The sequence below is a fragment of the Zonotrichia leucophrys genome, chromosome 4A (genome assembly GCF_028769735.1).
Source record: "Zonotrichia leucophrys gambelii isolate GWCS_2022_RI chromosome 4A, RI_Zleu_2.0, whole genome shotgun sequence".
NCBI classification, from domain to species: domain Eukaryota; kingdom Metazoa; phylum Chordata; class Aves; order Passeriformes; family Passerellidae; genus Zonotrichia; species Zonotrichia leucophrys.
Window position 1 is genome coordinate 14,191,394 of NC_088174.1, and position 22,689 is coordinate 14,214,082.

General features: G+C 56.4%; 1 protein-coding gene across 1 annotated transcript in view; it reads right to left on the reverse strand.

Moving 5' to 3' along the window:
* Positions 1 to 1,423: 1,423 nt before the first annotated feature.
* EFNB1 (ephrin B1) overlaps positions 1,424 to 22,689 on the reverse strand; it is a 47,274-nt gene continuing 26,008 nt past the window's right edge. The window contains exons 2-5 of the mRNA XM_064712649.1: positions 20,138 to 20,415; positions 7,870 to 7,962; positions 6,798 to 6,926; positions 1,424 to 5,878 (exon numbers count right to left, since the gene is read on the reverse strand). Coding sequence (XP_064568719.1) covers positions 5,490 to 5,878; positions 6,798 to 6,926; positions 7,870 to 7,962; positions 20,138 to 20,415 — 889 coding nt within the window. The 3' untranslated portion in view covers positions 1,424 to 5,489. The remainder of the gene's footprint in view (positions 5,879 to 6,797; positions 6,927 to 7,869; positions 7,963 to 20,137; positions 20,416 to 22,689) is intronic.

Here is a 22,689-nt window from a genome sequence, read left to right on the forward strand (position 1 = left end):
GGGTAGGATCCTGCTGATCCCTCACTGCCAGCTGGCCCCTGGGAGCAGAGCAGAGCCACCACATGGCCTTGGCACTCATGTCCCCATGGGCACTGACTGGCAGCAGGGTTTGATGTCCCCTCCCACCACAGACAGGGACAATGGTGCTCCCAACCAAACCTTTCCTAGCACGGGGACTTCTGCAGGATCTCACAGTGGGGAGGGATCAGGAGGAGCAGCAGCTCCAGCACATCCCTGTCCCATGGAACCCCTCAGCAGCTGCCTGAGGGCACACATGGAGCACCAGGAGTGACCCCGTGGGGCTCACAGGCTCTGCACCCCCCAGTCCATGCTGGTCCCACCCAGAGCAGCCCCAGAGCCGGGGGTGGGTTCCAGGAACCTGTTAAAGCACTTTTCCCTCTGCTGGCAGGTCCCAGCACGTTTGGCACTTCCAGTTCTCCCTGCAGGCATCAGGGCCCAGCGAAGCTGTTTAGAATTAAAAGCCTTATTTCATTCCCACTGGGATCAAAGCACGCAGAGAGGGAGGGTTTTCAAACCAGCAAACCACATTTGAGCCCAGCTGGTGCACCCCAAGGCCCCCCATCCCGACCCCCATGCCGGCATTCCCTGCTCACTCCAGCAGGCTCTTGGCATGGTCCCAGAGGTTCTGCTTGAGCCCTAACAGCTCTGAACGATCCCACTGTGCTCCATCTCCAAGGCTCACCTCACCCCAGATTAGATGAGTTTTTTCCAGCCTCTCTTGGTGAGGTTGGTGCCTCAGCCTCACTTTAAGATCCCATAAACCAGACCCATTCCCTCCCACACCCCTGTGGTCACCCCGGAATCCAGCATCCACAACTCCTGACAGGACAACCTGGACTGGAGCAGGTGTGGTTTGCACCAGGCAGGAACATCCATTACTCAATCCTTTCCTAAAGCAACTCCAGGGTGAGGAGGAGCTGGCCTCACTCCCTTCCTGCATTTCCCTGTGCCTGTCTGGAGCAGGCTCATTCCTGCCAGGAATGGGACATCCCTGACCTGTGCCACCAGCAGCTCCCAGGCTCTGCTCCAGAGCACATGAGCAGCCCCCTCACACCTGAGGGCAATCCAGTGGCCCCAGGAGCCTCCAGCTGCAGGGACAGAGCCATGGAAACACAAAATCGTTTGGATTGGAAAAGACCTTTAAGATCACCAGGTCCAACCATATCCATGGAATGCCCAACCACACCCATCCATATCCATCCCTGAGTTCATCCAATCCTGAGTCTATGTTGTAAATATTGGACAAAAATCTCCTAATTTTTCCTTACTAAACCAAACCCACCAGGTCCTTCCAGGACCAGCTGGTGAGGACCTGTCCCAGCCAACTCTTTCCAGATCTCTTCAGCTCAGTCTGCAGTTTCAAACCTAGGGCAGGAATAAAGCACACGGGAGACAGCCAGGATTCCATAGGAAAAAAACCCTTTTATTTAACAATATATCAGGTTCCATCACGGCTCCATGGAGTTCAGCTGCCACAGAGCTGTTACCGATGCCGATGATATGCTACTGGGCGGGAGAGCTGGGAGAAGGCGAAAGGAATCAAAACCAGGATCATGACACGAAGAAAGAAAATCTGCGGCGCCGGGAGCGCGGCCGAGGGGATCCCGGCACCGCCGGAGCCCCACCGGGAGCTGAGGAGGATCAACCAGCATGGGGATGCCAAGGCTGGAGCCGAGGAGGTGCCAGCACAGAGGGGCCAGGCTCCCCCTGTGCCCGTTCCCAACCATTCCCACTTGGCCCCAGCCCCATCCCGCGTGCCCCGCACCAGGAGCACGGCCGGGCTCCGTATCCACGCCTGGGCTAAGGGCACAGCAGGGTGGACAGGGAAAATCTGTCAGCCCGGCTGCTCCGGTGGTGGCACAGGGGTGGGGCCGTGGCAGTCCCAGCTGGTTGATGGCAGGGCCAGGCCCCTCGGGACAGGGACGGTGCGGATGTGACGCTGTGGGATGTGGAGGTGGCACAGCTCTGAAATGTGGGAGCACGGGAGGGACGTGCGGGGGCGCGGCACTGCCGGGATGGAGAGAGGGATTGTCCATCCCTGCTCCAGCACCTCTGGAACCTCCCAGAAACCTCTGTCAATATAATGCAGGTTCAGAGCCCAGCTCCTGGGAGCAACTGAGGGAACTGGGGGCTCCCTGATGCCTTCCAGCTGCCCACGACAAGGGCCACGTGACACCAGAGATGGCTCCAGGCACGGCCACCACCCCTGGGCAGGGACCCTGCACTGGGCACGGCTAAGGAGAAGCCATCCCAGCCCTGGCACCAAGAAGAGATGGGGCCATGGTGAGCTGGCAGTTGGCAAGCAAAATAGGCAAACACAAAATGGGATAGTTGGGAAAGGGATCTGCACCAGGAGCAGCTCCACAGACCCAGAAAAGCAGAACAGGATCTCAGGATGTTGCATGGAGTTCTGCATCCTTAAGTCAGGGATTTTTTGGTTAAAGGTAAAAAAATCGATAAATTTGATGTCCCTTTAGATCACCATGTGGTCCCCAAGTCTCTGCCTGTGACCTGGACAAGGCTCAGAGCTCTGGGACTCACTGGGAATGAGCCACAGATTCTGGGATGGAACAGAACCCCAGATTCCCGCCTCACTCTCTGCTTGGAGCCCATCTGATCCTGCATTATATTGAGGGCAGGTCCCCAGTCCCAATCCCAGCAGTTCCCACACTCCAGCACAGCCCACAGGCTCCAGGCTGAGCTCTATGACAATGTTTTACACCCGTTCTTGTGGTTAAAATTTCTTTTTTTTTCATCTTTTTTTTTAAGTTCTCATTTGTTTTTCTAAGAAAAAGCAACCAGAAAATAATTCGGAGTTTATACAAAACATCTTTACATTATTTCTTCCAAAAAAGACTAGTATTTACACAAACAAAAGGAGGGGGGCAGGAAACAAAAAAATAAAAAAAAAATTTAAAAAAGGAAAATCAACCAAATTTCAATGCTTTCCAAGAAAAGAACCCGAGGGACACACTCTGATCCAGGACCCAGCAGCCCGAGGTGCTCAGCAAAAACCAAGAGTTCTGATTTCACCCTTTCTTCACATATTTACAAGATTTTGCAGCTGTTCCCAGCAGCAGGAGTGGAACTGATGGAGACCTCAGCTGGGGACAACCACCATGAGAAGCCATCAGCACTGTCAGATCACTTTTGCTACAACCTGTGGCCAGACTCTGTCCCTTCTCCACCAAAACCAAACCAAAACGACATTGTCCCCTCACTTCCCCCTCCACTCCGGTCACTATTCCTAATGGATTCCACTGTCACTGTCACCATCACCACTGCCACCACCACCCAGCCAGGGCTCCTCCCACTTGGGGAAACACAGGCTAAGGTTTGGCAAAGGGAAGAGGGAAAGGGGATTTTTTTAAGACACAATTCTCTGGGATTTCCCCATCAGGGAATGGGGGTCCTGGTGGGGGCGGCTCCCAGGCCAGGACGGGCAGTGGATCCCACAGAGGAGAGAGGGATGGAAGGTGCTACACGGGGGAAGCAGTGCTGGGATGGGGAACAGGGGGAGCACCCACTGGGGTGCATCTCTCCCGAGGGAAGCAGCTGGTTTGGGGCCCTGGAAGCAGAACCACCTCAGGATGCCAAGGGCAGGAGGGGAGCTGGGACACCCCGCTCTGCTCCAGCCCAAATTCCTGCCCTAAACCCAACAATGTGACACCACAGGATGCTCCCATCCCGCTCAGGGCCAAACCCCAGCACAGCAGCTGGGCCATCAGATCTCCCTGGGCCACCGGGTCCCCCCAGGTCACCAGATCCTCCCAGGCCACGGGCCCCTGTCCCTGCTCTGCCCCCGCCCAGCCCGCTCCATGTCAAGGCACTTTAGCAGAGCAGCTCCCTCGCTCTTTGGGCACTTCCTAACGCGGGATTGGGGCCCTGGGGACAGGCGGGAACAGCCCAGGCAGGAACAGCCCTGCCGGCCCCACTCCTGCTCCCTGAGCAAAAGCAGCTACTGCTGGAAGGAAAAGAAAGTGAGGAAGGGGGGACAGCCCGAGGACAGGCAGTGACAGGGCACTGCCAGCCCTGCTGGGCTCACTGGCATCAGCCGTGGTGCTGGCGGCTCCTCCCAGAAGGAGGAAGCTGGGAATGATCCCACCAGACAGGCTCAACCCCTTCCAGTTTTGGGTGGGAGATGGGCAAGGCAAGGGCAGGGGAGCCCGGGCTGGGGACCCCTGGGAGGTGGCAGGACAGGGAATGCTCCTGCACCAGGAGCAGGGCAGGGAACAGGCACAGTGGGGCTGGTCCCCTAAGCAGGTCCCACCGAGGGGCACTGGATTCTTCAGGTAAACCAGGAGGGTGGAAGAGCCTTTGGCTCAGCTCCCAACCAAGCCAAGCTTGGTGCTCCAGCCTCTTGAGAGCTTCCAATCTCGAGCACCAGCCTCCTTCTGACACTCCTGGCACAAGCTGCAAGTTGGGAACCTTTGTTTTCCAGTTTTCCTTTCCAAGGACAACCACCGGCAGTATGCCCAGCTTGGGAGGGGGCTGCAGCTTCCCCCTGTCACCCCCTTCTTTGCTTCCAGCAGGCTCAGCCCCAGCCTGATGAAAAGCCAAAGGCTTTTTTCCACAGTGGGATGCTCCAGAGGGGTTGGGAAGAGCTGCCAGGCCACGGCTGCTCCGTGTGGGGCAGGAGCAGTGTCCAGCCCTTCGCGCACTGAACGCTTGAGACAGGGTGGAGATAGAAATTTTTTTTCTTTCTTTCTTTTTATAAAGAGACTAAAACAAGAGTCAACAGCTACGAACACAAAAGTTTCCAGGGGCAGTGGGGGGAGCGGGATCTGCCCCATGGCCGGCAGGATGACGTGCTGGAAGGAGGTGATGGCGTGTGCCCAGAGGTGGCGGGCCGGAGTCCCGCCCGGAATTCACAAAAATAAAAATGTTACAAAAAAATTAAAATAATTATAATAATAATAATAATAGTAGTAGTAGTAAATTGGGTTTGCCAGCTTCCTCCCTGCACAGTTGTCTGCATCTTGGCACCATGGCAAAGCATCCTCCTCCTCATCCCCCTGTGCGCTCACTGCTCCTGGGACCGAGGCCCCGGCGTCGCTCCAGGCTCCGGGACCCTGCGGCGCTGGCGGGCACTTCCCACAGGCCCGGAGGGGTGATGCAGGGAAATCCCAAACCACAAAGGGGAGGTGGAGTCTCCGGGTTTGCCAGCGGTGTCCCGAGCACAGAAAGGCACGGCGCCCGCCCCCCACGGCCGGCCACAGTCTGGAGAAGAAGAGGAGGAGGCTGAAGGCTCACCCTCAGAGTCTCGGGATTACAAAAGCTGAGAACTACAAAACTAAATACAAAGGGGAGAATCAGCACGTGAGCGTTGAGCCCTCCGCTCCCCGGCGCCGCTCCCGGCGCTGCCCGCGCCGTGCCGGGGCGGGGGGAACGTTTCGCTTCCTCCCTGCGGCGCCAGCCCCGCGCCCGGCGCTCCCGCGCTGCTGCATCGGCCGTTCCCAGGCTGCTCCTCACACCTTGTAGTAAATGTTGGCTGGGCTCTGCGGGGGCATCTCCTGCACGATGTAGACGGGGTGCCCATAGTCCCCGCTCACCTTCTCGTAGTGCGGGCAGTAGTTGTTCTCTGTAGTCCGTAAGGGGATGATGATGTCGCTGGGCTCCGAGCCCGCATTCCCGCTGCATTTGGGGCTGGCCAAGGTGCTGAGGGACAAGGCTGCGGCTCGCTGCTGCGTGTGCTTCCGGTGCCGCTTGCGGATCTTGATCAGGAGCACGACGAGGAAGATGATGATGAGGATGAAGATGACGCAGCCGGCACCGATGGCCGCAAACACGGCCACCTTGGAGCTCAGGAAGCCATCGCTGGGACCTTGGGTCTCCTGGCCATCCTGGTTGACAGAGCCTGCAAGGCAAGGGGAGATTGGGGTCAGAGAGGCAGCAGATCTGTGCTCTGTCCATGCATGGATCACACCTGTGGAGCAGGGGGATGAGTTGCTCATTGGAGCCCCTCTCTGCCCCTCAAACTCAGCACAACATTCTCCTGCCGGGCTCCCAAGGAGGGGAGACCCTCACCTCCAAGGGGACGGCACTTGGTCCCCACCTTCCCACCCCAGTCAGACCCACACATCCCTGGGAAGGACTGGGCAGGGCAGGCAGGAGCCCCAGGCATCCACAGAGGAGGCACCACCTGCCCTGTTCCCCATCCTGCACCACTGCTCCCCTTCCCATCTCCCAGCCCATGGAGCAGAGTGTTGATTGTGTCCAGGTGACACCATTCCAGACCAGGGTGCCCTGGTGAATGTGGACTCTGACACCCAGGGCCCCCCAGTCTCCAATTACTGACCCCTGAGCCAGAGCAGCTGCAGCCCCCACAGGGGCAGTGCCCAGATGCTGATCCAGGCAGGAAGAAAAGAAAAACTTCCCAGCTTCATCTGATTCCACTTTGCTCTCAGAGGGGTCAGGAACTCAGGAAACCACCTTCAAAGGGCTCTCACACCCAAGCACCTCACCTCCTCCAAGCCCTCTCAGATGTGCTGTGAGGAACACATGGGAGGAGGAGGAGGAGGAGGAAGAGTGCTGAAACAGCACCTCTCTGCCAAGCTCTGCCAGGAGCTGGGGAAACAAACCCAAGCTGCTGCGCAGCCTGGGCTTGGGACAGCAAAGATGGGCACAACACTTAAAGCAGACCCATCCAGATCCCAGATCCAGAGAGTCTGGTATCCCTGGGATCCATGCAACAAGCTGAACTTGGAGGTGTTTCATTGGCGCCATGGCAGGCAGAGGATGCCCATCCCTCTCCTGGGGATCCCTGGAATACCCACCTGGCTTGCCAGGCTCCTCCACTGCTGGGACCTTGCTGCGCGGGCTCTGCGTGACGACCTTCACGGTGTCATCCGACTCCTTGCTCGGCCGACTCGTCGTCAGCTGCTCTGGGATCACCGCATTGGGATCTGGGAAAGGGGAGAGGAGGGATGCATGAGAAGCCTTGGTCCAACCTGGAAGGCAGCAGCTTGTCCCCTCTAAAGAAGTGCCCCCAGTTGTCAGCCACTCCCATGGGGCACAGGAGCACTGGGAGATGCCGAGAGCAACAGAGCAAGGCTGAGCTGCTCCAGGGCCTGTGGGAAGCAGGTCCCCACCCTAATTCCCTGGTTTGCTGTTTTCAGAGCTCCCGTGCGTGGGCTGGGACAGGTTTCTTGCTCGGGCAGCAGGAGGAAAGGAAGGGAAGGGCAGGCAGGAGGCCAAGGCTGCAGCACAGCTTTGCCTGTTTATTATAAATATTGGCCCCAACGTGCAAACACAATAATGAGAAGCAGAATCGGGAGCTGCGCATCCGAGTCTGGGCTGAAATGAGGCCGAGGCATCAATGGGGCTGAGAAGCAGCTTAGGATGGAGGTGGTGGGGAGCAGGAACTCCAGGAGAAGAGCCCATTGGTGACACCCCTGGTGTCCTACTGTCACTGGAGTCCCCACAGCCTGGTGGCCTCCAGAGCTGAGAGCCACCAAGCCAAATCCCTGATGCCTGGCCAGCTACAATCCCCACTTGCATGCCCAGGAAGTGACAGGGGCACGGCCAGTGCCAGCCCCCTGAGACACTTGCAGGGCTCATGGGTCCTGTGCTGAGCTCACTTCCCGCTGGGATACGGCCCACGAGGTAACCGGGAACAATCGCTCCCTTTCAACCCCAGTGCTCCGCACATGCGCCATGTTGGCAGGACAAAAAAGGCAGGAAGAAAGATCCTAAAAATGAAATTCTGTTGAACTAACCCAAGAGTGCTCCCAGGAGCAGCTGGCCTGGTCTCAGTTTCCCTGCAATCTTGAACTCCCACATTCCCCAGAGGAGCAGGGACCCGGGATCAGGGGGCAGCAGGAGACCCCAGGGAACAGGAGGACTCACCCTGCCCCACTTTCATGACAATCTTCATGGAGCGTGTCTGGCAGACCCCTCCTTCCCGGTTCTCCAGGCCATCCAGAGTGCCGTTGGAAGTGGCTGCAAGAAAAGAGCGGGAATGTTAGACAGGTTCCTAGGAGCTGGAAGGGCACAGCTGGGCAGCTCTCTGCTGTTCCCTGGCATTACTGTGCAGGTCCTCACTGTCCCCTGGCCCTGCCAAGCAGGTCCCAGCCATCCCCTGGCACTTCCTACTCCAGGGATTCACTCCTGACCCCCCATTACAGCCACGTCTTCACACCCCAATCCAGAGCCCTCTGAATTCCCAGCTCCTGCTCCTTCCAAATCTGCCCGCAGCAGTGAGGACATGATCCCTGCAGCTTCCTCTCACTGCCACATCCACACAAGTGAGCCATTCTCCACGCCTGCACCCTCCTCCCCCTTTAATTCCTGGATAATTTCCTTTGCTCCTGGTGCAGAATGGGAACACTTGCATATGCACAGTTTAAATTATACATCTCTAATTACACCCTGTGCCTCGGTGAAGAATGTAAACTCAGAGCCCCAGTGGACTCCGGGGGCTCTAATTGCAGGGCAGAAGTCACTTAAATTCACATTAACTTTTCGCTAGAGCCGGCACGGAGTTTTCAGCCTTTGGATCTCATGGGAGCACAAGGAAGATTCCCCCATCCTCCCCCATCCTCCAGCCTTCTGCAGGGCTCAGGGCACAGGGGACACAAGAGAGAATAAACCCAAACACAAGGATTTCAGGATTAAGCACCTAAATGGCAGATTCTGCTAAACAGACTCAAAAAACTGGTTTCTGACTCCACCAAGGCCCTGGATGTGGCCACTGTGCCTGGCCCAGGGACCAGGATGGTTCCCACCCCATCCCACCTCCATGCAAACACAAAGCATCCCAGCGCTCCACCAAATCTAACCACAGGGATCAATTCACCCAGGGAAGCAGGGAAACCTGAGAGGAGCTCAGCAACAGCTTGGGGAAGGCAATGTGATGGAGAATCATGGAGTCCAGGGATAATTTTCCAGACACAAGGCAGGACTTGGCCAGCACAGCGCAGCCAACACTTCCCAGAGCCACAAGTCAAAGCTCAGCCCCAGGGTTTCAGGTTCCCTGTGCAGCCCAATTCCTGCCTCCATCCTGCAAAAAAGCAGGTCTGGGAGGGCAGGTGATTGACAGAAATTTGGGATGAATCCATTGGACCCTGCTGGGTGTTGCTGAGGAGACAGGAAGAGGCTGGAGTACAGAGCAATGAGGCACCCAGCAGGAGGTTGGGTGCCTCCATGAGCCTCCACGCTGGGATAAACTGGAAAGCACACCCAGATCCCTCCAGGAAGCAGACTCTAAGTCCATCAGTTCCTTCCAAACACCTCTGTGCAATCAAGGCTCCTGCCTGAAATCCCAGCAAATGTTTTCCTAATCAGAAAGTCCCTGGGCCATTTGCTGATTTATCACCTCTCCCACAGCAGGGTCCCCCCTGCCAGCAGCTCCTGGGATAGAGCTGTGCCTCCAGCTGGGATGGTGCACTCAGCTGGGATGGTGCATCCAGCTGGGATGGTGCATCCAGCTGGGATCTGCTGGCAGCCCTTCCAACAGCAGCACTGTCAGCACCAAGCCCCACGCAAATGCCTGGGAATGTGGAGAAACGCCCCTGACAGCCTGCACGAGTTCTCTGGAATCCAAACAGGATGGACCTGAGCTCAGACTCCCCATAAAAGCACATCAGGAGAGAACTCCAGCAGAAGGCTCGGCAGCCCAGTTCTCCCAGGCTGGAGGCGCCGGTTTGGGGGTGAAATCAGCAGGTACATCCCAGCTCACAGCCCTGAAGCAGCTCCTTGAATTGTTTCCCAGCTTCCCAGCTCCATGCCATGGGTTGTTGCACCTCAAAGACACTCATCCATCGAGGGAGAAGGCGGCAGTCTGTAAAAACCAGTCCCTGTGAGGCCTCACGAGGTCTGATTTATAAATAATTAACTAATTATAACAAAATGTGTAACAAGCAAGTGTGGTTCAAGTGGGGGAAACCAGAAGACTCCACGAAGGCAGCAGTTTCTCCAAAGACATTCCATCCACAGACAACAAAAAATATTAAAGGTCCAAAGGGGACAGAGGGAGCAGCTGGAGCCACAGGGATGGATGAAGGGACACAGCTGAGCATCCTTCTTCCCCACACTTGGACACAAAGTTTCTTCTTGTTCTAGCCATGGAAATGATGAGGGAGAAAGTAGCTTTGAGAGGGAACCATGTGGAAAAATGAAACAGTTGCTTGAGGGAACAAAAAAAGGGAAAAGCATTTGTAAAACCCACAGTGATGGTCTTGGAATGGCCTCTGGAAACAAGGACATGAGCTTCCACATTCTATGTAAATCCACAATGGGCCAGAGAGAAGCTGGATGCTCCACACAGCTGGTTGGGCTTCCAAAAGTCAAAATCCAAAATCCCCAAATCCATCCAAATGGTGCAGAGTCCAGAGAGTTCAATGTAGGGCAGGGTGATGTGAAAGCAGCAGGTCCCTGATCCATCGGGAAAGGCTCCTCCAGTGCAATTCCCTGTGAAGCTCAGCGATGAAGAGCTGCTCCTTCCGCTCTGTTTCCTGCTTTCCCAGAGGAAGAAGCTCCAGCAGAAGGCTCCAGGCTCAGCTCAGCCCAGCTCCAGGAGATCCAGACTGGGATCTGGGTGGCACTTGATGGATTCCTCAGGTACCTGTGCCACTCACTGCCACGGTTAGGGTGAGCTGTGGTGACACCACCAATCCTCAGCTGCCGATGGAATCCAGAGTCAGCAACCCACAGAGGAAAATGTTAAATCCACAGGCACGGCTGCAGGAGAGCTGGGAGAGCCCCAAGCTGCAGAGAGGCAGCGGCAGGGCAGCAGCAGGAGGCAGAGCTGTGACACAGCGAAGGAAGGCAGGCAGGGAGCTGGGAATAGCCATGGAATAGGAAATGGCAGGTCTCAAACAACACTGTCACCTCCCCATGCCACACCAGCAAGGCTCAGTCCAGGCAGACCCAGCAACACTGAGCACACAGGAGCATTTTCCTGCCTTATTCCATTTTGGATGGATTCGCAGGTTGGCTGTAGGACTGGGAGAGCAAAAATAACCTCTGGCCAGTGACTTCCAAAGGCTGACTTCCAAAGGCTGCTCCCAGCCCAGAGAGCCATCAGATGCCTCTGCCCTAATGGAGCATTAAGCCCCGGGCTGCTGAGTGATGAGGATTTAACAGTGATACCATTAACCATGTAATTGCTTGTCAATTTAGAGGAGATGCTCAGCCACCATGGAAGCCAGGCAGGACCTCCACTCCTGGAATCCCACACGCCCATCCAGCCCAGTGACACAACACGGAGCTGGGACAGATGGCTGAGATCCCCAACAACCCCATGGTCCCGTCTCCAAGCCAGCAATGCCATGTGCTGTCCCTGCTGCCTCCCCAGCGCCAGCACTCGGTGTCACCAGAGCTTTTCTCCCTCCCCTAAAAATATTTCAAAGGAGAACTCAGGTTTTGGCAGATGGGAGACGCTGGAAGTAATACCTGGCAAGAGATGAAGGCAAGGGTCTCTTAAATGGTCAGCCTTGGCCAGAGCGAGATGTTTGGTTTCTCTGCTGGATTCCCTCTAGCAGGGCTGCGTTATGATTTGGGCCCCAAAGCACAATTAATGTGCTGAGACTGTAGCGAATCCAAGTCTCTTTCCTTTTATTGCTCTTAATCACTCTTCCATCTGTGCAGCTCAGCCCTGCTCCAGCCCCAGCCCCAGCCAGGCACGGCGTGGCCGCAGCCCGGCCGCCATCCCCAGCATCCCCCTCACCCCCAGACCTGCACAAGGTTCGTGTTTCCATCACTTCAGGAGAGGTGGCAGCATCCCACCAGTGCCTCACAGCCTGACCCTGATCCTGCCAGGACCACAGGGGCAAGGGGCAGCTTTGCAGAGCAGCCTGAGCCCAGCCTGGACACCCCTGGGCTGAAAGCCCCTCCTGGCACAGGTGAAGCCCCTACAGGTCACCCTGGAGATGTGGCTCCCACATTTCTGATGTGCTCGGACACTGCACGAATCCACAAGCAGACTGCACTTCAAATAAAATTCCAGCTCCTGCCACCTCCCCTCTCCAGATCTTTCAAGCTGTTTTACACTCCCTCAGTACTGACACAGAGGTGCTGCACTGCCCAACCTACCACGGGCACTGAGCTCCTTCCCCCCCATCCCAACCAGGCTGGCACCCCTGGGGACACGGAGCCACTTCCAGGTCACGGAGCAGAGGCACCCGCCTGCTCCACTGCACACCAACTCCCTGGGGCCTCCGGGGAGCACGGCTTGGTTACAGCCCCTGCTCCTCCTCCTCCTCCTCCTGCTCCTCCCAGGCACCAGGGCCACGCAGCTCCGGCTCAGGGCATTCGATTATTGGTACTATTAATATTAATATCGGTGTCACTTCCTAGCCAGCCCCCCTGTGGGGACACGAGCCCCCCACCCCGCACACATCCCCCAGCCCCTCTCCCGAGCTCCAGCACACTGGCTGGGGCTGCTGCCAGCGCCGGGGCAGGGGCTGTGTGGAGGGAGCCCACCCCACGCTGTCACACTGCCAGAGGGGCCGGCAGCCTCCTTCCAGCCTCCTTCCAGCCCTCTCCCAGCCTTCCCGAGGCAGCTGCGCCGGGAAGGGGCCCTGCAGCCCCTGAAATGCCTGTGCGAGCCAGCCCGGCCCTGTCCCGTCCCTGCAAGGCTTGGGTTTCACAGCCACTCCTGGCAGCTCCAGAGCTGCTCCAGAGCTGCCCCAGCCACACGGTCTGGCATGGAGAGAGGAGCCCCTCTGCTCTCCTCCCTGCCATCAGGGCACTGCCATGCCATGAAGCCATGGGGATTGCTGTGTCCCTCCCCACAGCTGTGCAGGGCAGGTGAGGAGCCTGTCACTGCAGCAACTGGGAATCTGTACATCCCGCCCCACACTCCCTGCTCCAGCAAACACAGTGGGAAAATCCCCAGTTCAAATGCACTGCAGGAAATAGGAGTGAAAGCCATCACATGGGGTTTGGCTGGGATGGGGTTTGGCTTTCCTTGGCCAGGCTCAGCACCCCCAAAATCAAATTAAAGGGTTAAATTAGCCCCATTCCTTATAGAGAGCAGAGGATACACACAGAGCTGGAAGAAGGGAGGACATCTCCCACCACACTCATCCTCACCGCCTACAGTTTTCCCACTCTTTCCTGGGGCAAAGAGAGAACAGGCAAACACTGAAGTATCCACTGGAAAAAGACACTTTAACCCAAGTAATGCTTAAGTGAAAAGCTAATTTCCCATTAAAACAGCTTTCTGGTGGAAAATTATAACCAGCTCTAATTAGTATCATAATTAAGAGTCACTGCTGGATTGCAGGGAACCTCATCCAGGCTGGAAAGCACATCTTGGCTGCAGGACCACAGCTTGCTGACTCACTCAAGCCCTTTATCATCAACACTGTCTGTATGGATGAGCTGTGGAAACTCCTGGTGTCCATCCTCCTTCCTGCTCAGCTCAGGAGGACCACAGCCCTAAATAAACCCTTTGTCTTCAGGTCTGTCCATCCTTTCCAAAGAAAGAGCTTGTCATTGGGAGAGGAAGGTGATTTGTGCAGTCTCTGTGGTCACTCCAAGCAACTGGAGACAGTTCAGGATGAAAGTGCCACATAATTCCCCACCTGATGCTCTGCCAGAGTCATTTGTGGGCCCTGCTGGGAGCCGGAGGGGAGGAAAGCACTTACTGCCATTTAACAGGGTGTAAATCTCTCCGGTTAGGTAGCAAAACCTCTGGGAGATGACTGAGAAATCCTTTGGGAAGGGGATGGAGACAGACAGTGCCACCCCCCAGCTGCCCACCTGAGCTCAGGCTCCATCCACACTCAGGGGGCTCAGAGAAAACTTCAGGTGATCAGGGACAGAGAAGCTGACAGAGCGACAGTGTGATGGTGCTTCCTGGAGCTCCCAGTGAGCTCTTGGTCTGACAGACAGCACCCACCATCATCAGCATCCACCACCACATCCCAGCAACTACCATCACATCCCAGCACCCACCATTACAGATCCTTCCACACCAATCTGGAGCTGCAGTGATGCCAACAAGACTCTTTCCAGCACTACAGGAGCAGTGGATTGCAATAGGGATCCCAGGAGGAAAGCCCAGGGAGAGGGTCTTGATGTTATGGTTATTTTAAAAAATATGCTAAGGAAGTAGCTGCCTGCACTTATCCATACACAGCTTCCCAGCCACACCAGTATGCCAGGATTTGTTTCAATTCCTCATCAAGTTGAAAACTCTTTCTGCCTTAAGAGTCTCCTACTCAATGTTTAATCCAAAAGCAGCCAGGTTTAATCGCTACCAGTGTCCCAGAGAAAGTCCTCAGAGGTGACCAGCACTGAAGAGCCAGGTCCACCACAATCCATGCCGCTGCAGCTCCAGGAGACGCCCTGGGATTTGCTGCAGACACGGCAGGAGGAGCAGGGGCTGGAAGAGCCAGAGTGAGGAAAAGGAAGAAGGGATGCACCAAAAATCTGCTTTGGCGTGAGCCTCCCAGCACAGCAGAGCAGGATGAGGTAGGTGATGCAGGGGGAGATGTCACCTCTTCACTGCCATCACCTCTGCCATCTCTACTGTCACCTCAGTGCTCAGGAGCACTGAGGAGTTAAACATGTTTTGTTTTCTCCTAATGGGTCGTGACAATGTTAAAGGGGTCGTGACAATGATAGAGATGCTCTTGCCAATCATTTCTCCTGGGGAAGAGCATCCTGGGATGCAGCCAGCCCAATTCCCCAGGCAAACAGCACCCAGTGCCCAGCTCCAGAGCCCTTGGTGTGCCAGGGCTGTAGGCAGAGCTGAGATGCCCAGCAGCCAGGGAGATGAGCAGGCATGGGGACCCCTGGGTGGGTGGTTATGGCAGGCAGAGACCCCTGGGTGGGTGGTTATGGCAGGCAGGGACCCTTGGGTGGGGGTTTGTGGCAGGCAGGGCCCCCCTGGCCCCAGAGCAGATCAAAGCACGGGGTATTTACCTCCCGGCCGGGCCCGGGACACCGGCCCTTTCTGAGGGGGCTTTTCATCCCTATTAGGGCCATGAAAGGCTGAGCCATGAGATCAGCTGCCAGGGGCTGTCCGGGGACAGCGCTGAGCCGAAAAGGTCAGGAGGGAGGAGGAGAAGAGAAAAGAGGCAGAGGCTTAAGGGACAGGGCTCAACAAAATCACATTTACTGTGGTCACGCTCTTCAGACAAGCCTGCAAGACAAGGAACCGCGTGTTGTCTAAGGGCCATTATTTGGGTTTGACATGGCCAAGGCCCGGGCTTTGAAGTCGGGAGCAGGACACCGTTAGAGCCATTTGTGTCCAGCCAGTGGCTCCCACGCGGCATCACCATCCCCTGCCAGCAGCTCGCAGAGGGATGGGAATGGGGATGGAGGAGCAAAGCCCCAAAACCAGATGGATGCCACCAGGCCGGCTCTGCTTGGCCCGGGTGTGTCGCAAGCCGGGCCCCTTTGGGTGAAGAATGAGGAAGCCGCTTAATTGGAGTTTTATCAGCAGAAGTTCACAGCTCCCATCATGGCATCAAACGGCCCTTGGGCTTTCAACTCCCCTCCACCAAACAAGTTGTGGGAAGGAGCATGAGGAGCACATGAAAGTGGCCACATTCAAATGGCATCAGCAAAGAGCTGGCAGGCTGACAAAGCCCCCCCTGGCACAGCCCCCAGCCCAAGGAACCAGGGAGGGAATTATCAAATCCCAAGGAATGCAGGAAGGAGCACATGCAGCTCTGCACACATGCACTGGCACGGGCTGAAGGCTTCCCAAACCAACGGAAGCTGGAGGAGCACAGCCAGAAAAGCGAGTATGGCAACGTGTCCCAAAAAAGCTCCCGAGGAGGAAGGATGATCCTGGCAGCTGGCAGGGTATAGGTGACCCCCTTCCTCATGCTGAGCTGCAGGAAAACGCTGACAGAGCGTGGCCCGGGGACGAAGCCACATCGCAGCAGCAGTGATGGTTTACAACAAATAACTCTTGCCAGGTTAAGACTAATTGCATCTAAAAACAGAAATGCAAGACAAGGGCTTTAACACAACACTCAGGGTAATAGATTCGCTCTCACTGCATCCCGCTGCCAAAAAGCGTTGGATTGGATTACGGACGTTATTACATCAAAAATGGATTGAAGGGCTTAAGGACTCACAATAAACAGCAAATGTGTCGGATTTATGAGGAAACATCTACTAGGACCTTGCTTTTCCTTCAGCATTGTCATCAAACAAGCGCTCTGTGCTTTAAAGAGGCTCATGGGACAGGTTGGACACTGAGGAAGAACACCTGGAGGAACACCTCAGCACCACCACCACCACATCTGCAAACAGCTGCCTGGAGTGCACCCCGAGGCTGAGGGAGGTTTGCCTGAGGTCTCTACACCCTACTGAACACAGAAGGAGCTGCCAGGACCACCACCAGCCCCAAAAACCAGAGAAGGAGATTGGAACTATGGCAGTCCATCCAGTTCCAACCCTGCCATGAGCAGGTTGCTACACCAGGTTGCTCCAAGCCCCATCCCAACTGGCCTTGAACACTTCCAGGGATGGGACACTCCAGGGATGGACTAGGCAACATCTAACAGTTCCTTCTAAACCAAACTATTCTTTGATTGTCTGATTCAGAGCTCTGGAATAGCAGGGAGCCACTCCAGGAGCTCCTCCGCACGTCACCCTGCTGCCAGGACATGGGGATTAATGGATCTCTATCCAGGCACCTCATTACCAGAGATAGTAAAACTGGAGCAAGTTCAAAGAGGAGCAGCAAACGCAATTAGGAGCTGGAGTGAATTAGGAGGGGAGGTGGAGGGAGCTGAACCTGCAGGGCTGGATAAGCCATGGTGGGGCTGGAGCTGCCCACGACATCCCAGGAGTGCAGGCACCAGGCAGGGGGGAGGCTATTCCAGTGGGAAGTATTTTGAAGGGAGGGCACAGGACACTGGGGACAGGGAATCACACCAAGACACCAAAGGCAAGCAGGGAAACACCCAGGAGACCCAGGGATGGAAGTAACCACAGCACATCATGATATAAAACACACAATTTCCAAATTCCCATCTCCTTCACCCTCTCAGCACTTCATCCTGGGGATGGTGCCCACGTCCTGCTGGAGTCCCTCGTGCCCCCCCAGCCTCTGTCTCCAGTGTAGACTTGCAGGCAGATGCTGCTGCATCTTGTTCATTATGGAAAGCTTTAGAAATAAGCATCACCTTTCCTTATCCATCCCCAGGAGCAAAGATGCTTTTAAGGAAAGCCTGGAGCTGGTGTGGAGGGGGTCAGTGTGAGGCTCCAGAGAGGATGGGGACAGGGAACAGCAGCTTTCAAAAGCCTTTTCATTGCTAAGCCGAGGGCTGGGGCCGTGTCCCTCCGTGATAAAAGTGTCCCTAAACAAGGCTTGGCATATCCAAAGCGATGGCAAGGAGCAGTCCTGAATAGAGGGACCCTGGGAAGCCCCCCAGCTCCGGTGAGGAGGTTTTCCAGCCGCTGGGGAAGGTGGGGGATGAGTGGCACACGCCCTGCTCCCCTCGGCTCCAGCGTTGCTTCCCTGGCTTAGAAATGAAAAGGGAGAAAAAAACCCTTTTGTGTGTCCAGGCAAAGCTTGGGGAAAGGGAGGGGAGAAAAATTGGGGGGGGGAAAAAAAAGACAACATGTGGGTGGTCTGCTCAGGAGACTTTTGACTTTGTTTTTTTGGCTATTTTATTTCTTGGCAGAAAGAACTCCTGGGGCTGCTCAGCAGAGGGTATGGCCAGATCACAGGAGCATCCTCAGCCCACCCAGGGGCCAAAGTTCAGCTGGCAGCTCCCAGCTCCGAGGGGTTTCGCATCAAAGCTTGGAGGAGTCAAGAGAAATTAAAGTCAGAAACGGTCCAAGGCAGGGGCAGAGGGCACTGCCGGCCCCCTGAGGATCCCACAGGGATGCTCCAAACACCCCGCTCGCTGCATCCCTATACAGCCTGAAACCGGGAACAAGAGGATAAACAGGATTTTACGTTAAAAAATGAGTTTAAAAGGCTCAGCCCAACATCCAACGGGACGCACAGCCGGGATTTCCCAAGCTGGGCTATGCCGTCTTCGCAAAATCCCGGCTGCGTGTCCCGTCGGATCCGCAGCGAGCCGGAGCCGGTCACCTGCAGTGACCCAGGTGTGCTGGCAGCCGTGCAGGGGAGCTGGCACCGGCTCAAAGCTGCGGGGGCCCCGCGGGAGCCGCGTTTGGAGTCGGCAATGCACCGGCGGCCGCCTCTGAAAGCACCTCCCAAAGCTCCGGGAGGTTGATTTTCGCTTCAGTTTTTGTGTGAAATGCAAAACAGCTCCTTAAAATTTGGGTAATTCAGAGGCTGTAAATCCTTCTGCCTCCACCTTCCTGATGGACTTGGTTACCATAAGAAGGATCCCATATTTCTTCTTCTCAGTACTTTGTTCACCTCCTGAGCTTGTTTTGGGGAGCCTATTTGTCTTTGAGGGCTCCTTGCAGCCTGAGAGTCCCACGGGCTGTAGCTCAGAGGACCCCAATTTCAGCCCTCATTATTTTGATGACCATGTCAGTGCTTGAACTTGACCCCCAAACACAGAGGAGCCACTGACCAAGTGCTTCAAGATACTTGGCTGACCCAAGTCTGGCACTTTGGCTTCTGTTCCAAATTTTTGCCCACTGCAGGCAAAGCTTATATTCATTCAAGCTTTCCATCAGCTGAAGGATGGCAGAAGGGCTGAACTTTGCCATCCCAGAGCCACCAGGCTGATGCAGCTGCGCTAAGGGAGATGGGACCCTACATGGGAGTTGTGCCAGAGGTTTTGGCATCCCCAGCCCATCTGGGGCATCTGGACTGGAACCAGTGTCCTGCCCACAATGGCTTCAAAGCTGGTGCCTGTCAAGTGACACAGGACAGACATCCCCATGTCTGGACAGTGACAGTGACCATTGCTCTGGAGGAGCCTGGCCCTGCCACAGTGACTCAGCCCTGCAGAGCCCACGGTCGCTGCCAGCACCGAGCCAAGCTGGCTCTGCAGGTTGTAGTGCCAGGTCGTCCCTGCTGTCACCCCTCCTGTTAGGGAAATTTCCCTGGCTGACCATGCAGAAGCCACTTTGGCATCTCCATGGCCACACAGCTAACAGAGCCCCCTGCGAGCCCCTGTCACCACCTGGCAAAATTTGCCATGACAGAAGTGATGAGGGCTCAAGGCTGACCTGCCAGAGCCAGGCCCAGCTGCTTCCTCTGCATCAGGTTTATTCCAAATTACTCTGCAGCAAGATTCCAGCAGCCCCAGCCAGGCTCACTGGGGACATCAGACCAGCAGCCTCACTACAGCACCACGTTACAGCACAGCCCCCCTGTCTCCACTGCCTGCCATGGCCTTGCTGCCCCCTCCCAAAGATTCCAGGCTAAAAATACCCTGTTTCCAGCCGGGAACACACAGCTCCCAGGGCTGGGAGCTCACTCCCACACAGGCAGTGACCCCTGTGCCAGCCGCTCGCCGCAGAGCCCACAGCACACAGCTAGGGGAGCTGAGCCGTGCCCTTTGCAGTGCACCCAGCCAGGCGGGGACAGCCAGGCGGGGAGGGGAGGGGACAAAGAGAGAGCTGGCAGCACTGCCCAGACACGGCTGAGCTCCCCCTCCATCCACAGCAGAGCAGGCACAGGGGGATAGATTTCTGTGCAGCAATCCCCTGCACGCACACACCACAGGCTCCAAGAAAATTCCAGCCTCTTCTCTCTCCCCTCCATAAAATGCCATAGTGCACCAAGACACAAACAGAACAAGCCAGTGTACAGAATTTTTCAGCCATTTTGATCGTGTCACACACTGGACACCACCAGCACTTCCCGATGCTGGGACTGCTCTTGGAGGCAACACTCAGGAATAAGGACAAGCATCACCATTCCTCTTTCTCCCCAGTCCCAAAGCAAAACCCTGCAACACTTCCAGCAAAGATGGCAGCAAAAAATAGGCTCCAGGCACAACAGCACTCCGGGGCCGACCCCAGATGGGGATGTGCTCCTGCTCCCAGCCATGAGCAGGGCAGGGGACACAGCACAGCAGCCAGATAGGGACTGGTGACCCACTCGGCCAGTGACACATTCCTCCCCCTGCTCCCATCCAGCGGGACATATTTTCCATCCGTGTCAGCTCTCTGCACCAGCCAAGTCACACACAAGCGCCTGGTGACACTCTCCAGGCGCCCGAGCCCTCCCGAGCCAGGGCTGGCAGCGAGGAAGAGGAGGGCGACTCACATGTGATGAAGTAATCCTGCTGCCGCTTGAATTCCAGGCCCATGTAGTTGGGGCTGAACTCCTGGAACTTGATGGTGAAGCGGATCTCCTGCTCAGGCCGGTTGCACGTCACCAGCACGTTGGGGTCCATGACGGTGCTGCAGGCATCCGCCTGCTCCTTCCTCACCAGGTACAGCTTGTAGTACTCGTAAGGCTTGGACGGCTCCGCCTTGGGGCAGATAATGTCCAGTTTATCCCCAATCTCTGGGTAGATGACCAGCCCCTTCCCAGTCATGAACCTGGAAGAGAGGAGGGTAAGAGGTTACCACGTGCTGGAGCAGAGGCCACACCAGCCCAGCCCACTCCACTCTGGCACCATTTTTGTGCTTCAGCTCTGCTGCTCCCCCTCTGTAAGACAGGTTTTGACACTGAAAACAAGTTCTCCTCTTCCCTCACCATCCCAGCCTGTTCATGGAGCCAGCACAGGCTCCTGCTGACAAAATCAGGGCTGGCTTGGGTCAGTCCGGCTCCCCAGCCATGATAAGGGTGGGCACCTTTCCCGGCCCCAAGCCTGGCATCCAACTGGGAATGAGTCTTCCCACAAAGGGCTGGGAGACGCCGCGGCTCTGCCCGACGGCCAGGCAAGGAGCTTCCTGCAGGGACAGGCAATAATTAGGCATAGGGAGAAGTCCTGACAATGGGGTGAAGGGAGGGATCCCGTCCACGCCCCAGCTCCCTGAGGAATTCCTGTCCTTAAATGGAAGGGAAGGAAGCATCCTGCAGGACAACTTCTACTGAGCCAGGCTCAACAGCGTGCCCAGGAGCGTGGGAGGACCGGATGGAGAGGAGCAAGGAGGGAGGAAAGCTATTCGGGGCTGGAAGGCAGGGCATTGGGAAGGGTAGGAAGGCAAGATGTTGATAATTAACATTCGGATCTCATTATGGTGGGGCAAGGCACTGATTAGGTTTTTTTCAGCGTGAAGGAGAGGATTAGGGCAGCAAGGAGGGAAGCAGCAGATCATCTACTTTGATGTAGGCAACTAAATGCGTTCCTGATGGGAGATAAGGTGAGAATGGATTTTCCTGCAGAGTTATCTCTGCTGCAACTCCCTCACATAATCTGGGCACGGCAAACGCAAAGTGAGCACTTTGCCAAGGCTGCACAGCCACGCTTCCCCTTCTGCTGTCGGACACAGCCCATCCCTGTGCCAGCCCACCCCGGAGATTGGACGGGGCTGGGATATCTTCTCCCCCAGCCAGCTGCTCCGGCTGGAGCTGCAGGCTCCATGGAAGGAAGATCAAACACACAAGACCAACCTGCTCTGTGGCTCTGTGCAAGTCTTAGCAAGAAGCCACAGAGCTGGAACCAGCACCAGGCCCTTGGCTGCAGGAGCATAGCAGATCCACAGGCTGGGCTGGAGCAGGCAGGCGGAGCCGAAGCCCACGCACCCCCAAGTGCCCTCGGCACAGGCTCTGGAGCTCAGTGCCAGCTGTAGTAGCAGGGCAGACATGCAGACATCATCTGCACCTCGCCTGCAGCTTGCCAGGTCAGAGGAGCATCCCAGGCAGCCAGAGCACGGCACAGGGATGGCGGACACAGCTCCATTACAGAGCTGGATTTAGAGGGGTTACAGGTCCATCCTCCCTGCCTGGCTGCAGCTCCACATCAGCTCCCGTAGTACCCAAAGCAGCACAACGGGGCAGCTGGGATCACCCCAACCCCAGTACCAGTGGCACAGCAGCACCTTGGCCATGTGAGGTTGCAGGGAATTTTGTACAAGCCATGATTCAGGCAGATGGTGACCAGGAGACAGTGGGAAACTTGGCCCCTGGAGGGTCTTTAGGGACGCAGGTGGGATGCAGAGCCCGCCTCCATCCAGGCACTGCCATCAGGTGAGCCATGCTTTGCTTCACACTACCAAGTAGGTCACCTGGCCAGTGGCCAGCAGGCACTTCCAAAGGCTTGGGAGCGATAAAGGCTTCCCCACCCACGGCCAGAGCCCTGATGCAAGGCCAGAGCGGGAGCAGGAGGCGGGAGCAGCCCCTGTCCCTCCCTCCCCGCCCGGCCGCAGACACGCAGCGCAAGTGAACACTTGCACGGGTTCCCACCCCGAGAGGCAGCTGGATCCCACACTCCTTTCTCCACGGTTGGGCTGAGTCAGAGGCTTCCTGGCACAGGATTCTGGAGTGACTCAAGCTCCCTCCTCCCGCTCCTGCCAGCTCCCTCCTGCCCAGAAGATGCCAAACAGGAAGCCACAAACAAGTCAAGCAGATGTCTTGCACCGCCGGAGCAGGAGGAGAAGGCTCCTATCCACCCTCATCTCCATACCAGGAGGACCTATCACACCTCTGTGGCCAAAACCTTGGCCAACACCTGCAAACCAACCGGTCCCTGGGCCACCAGCCTGTTGGGATCAGGCCAAATGGATTTGTAAGCAGGGGAGGGGCCACGAAGCAGCTGAGGGAGCTGAGAACCTCCCAGTACCACATCCTGCTGGCACCTCTTCATCTCAGGAACTTCAGGACTGAGGCCTACCTTAGGTTTATGCAAGGATAAAACAAGGAGGCAAATC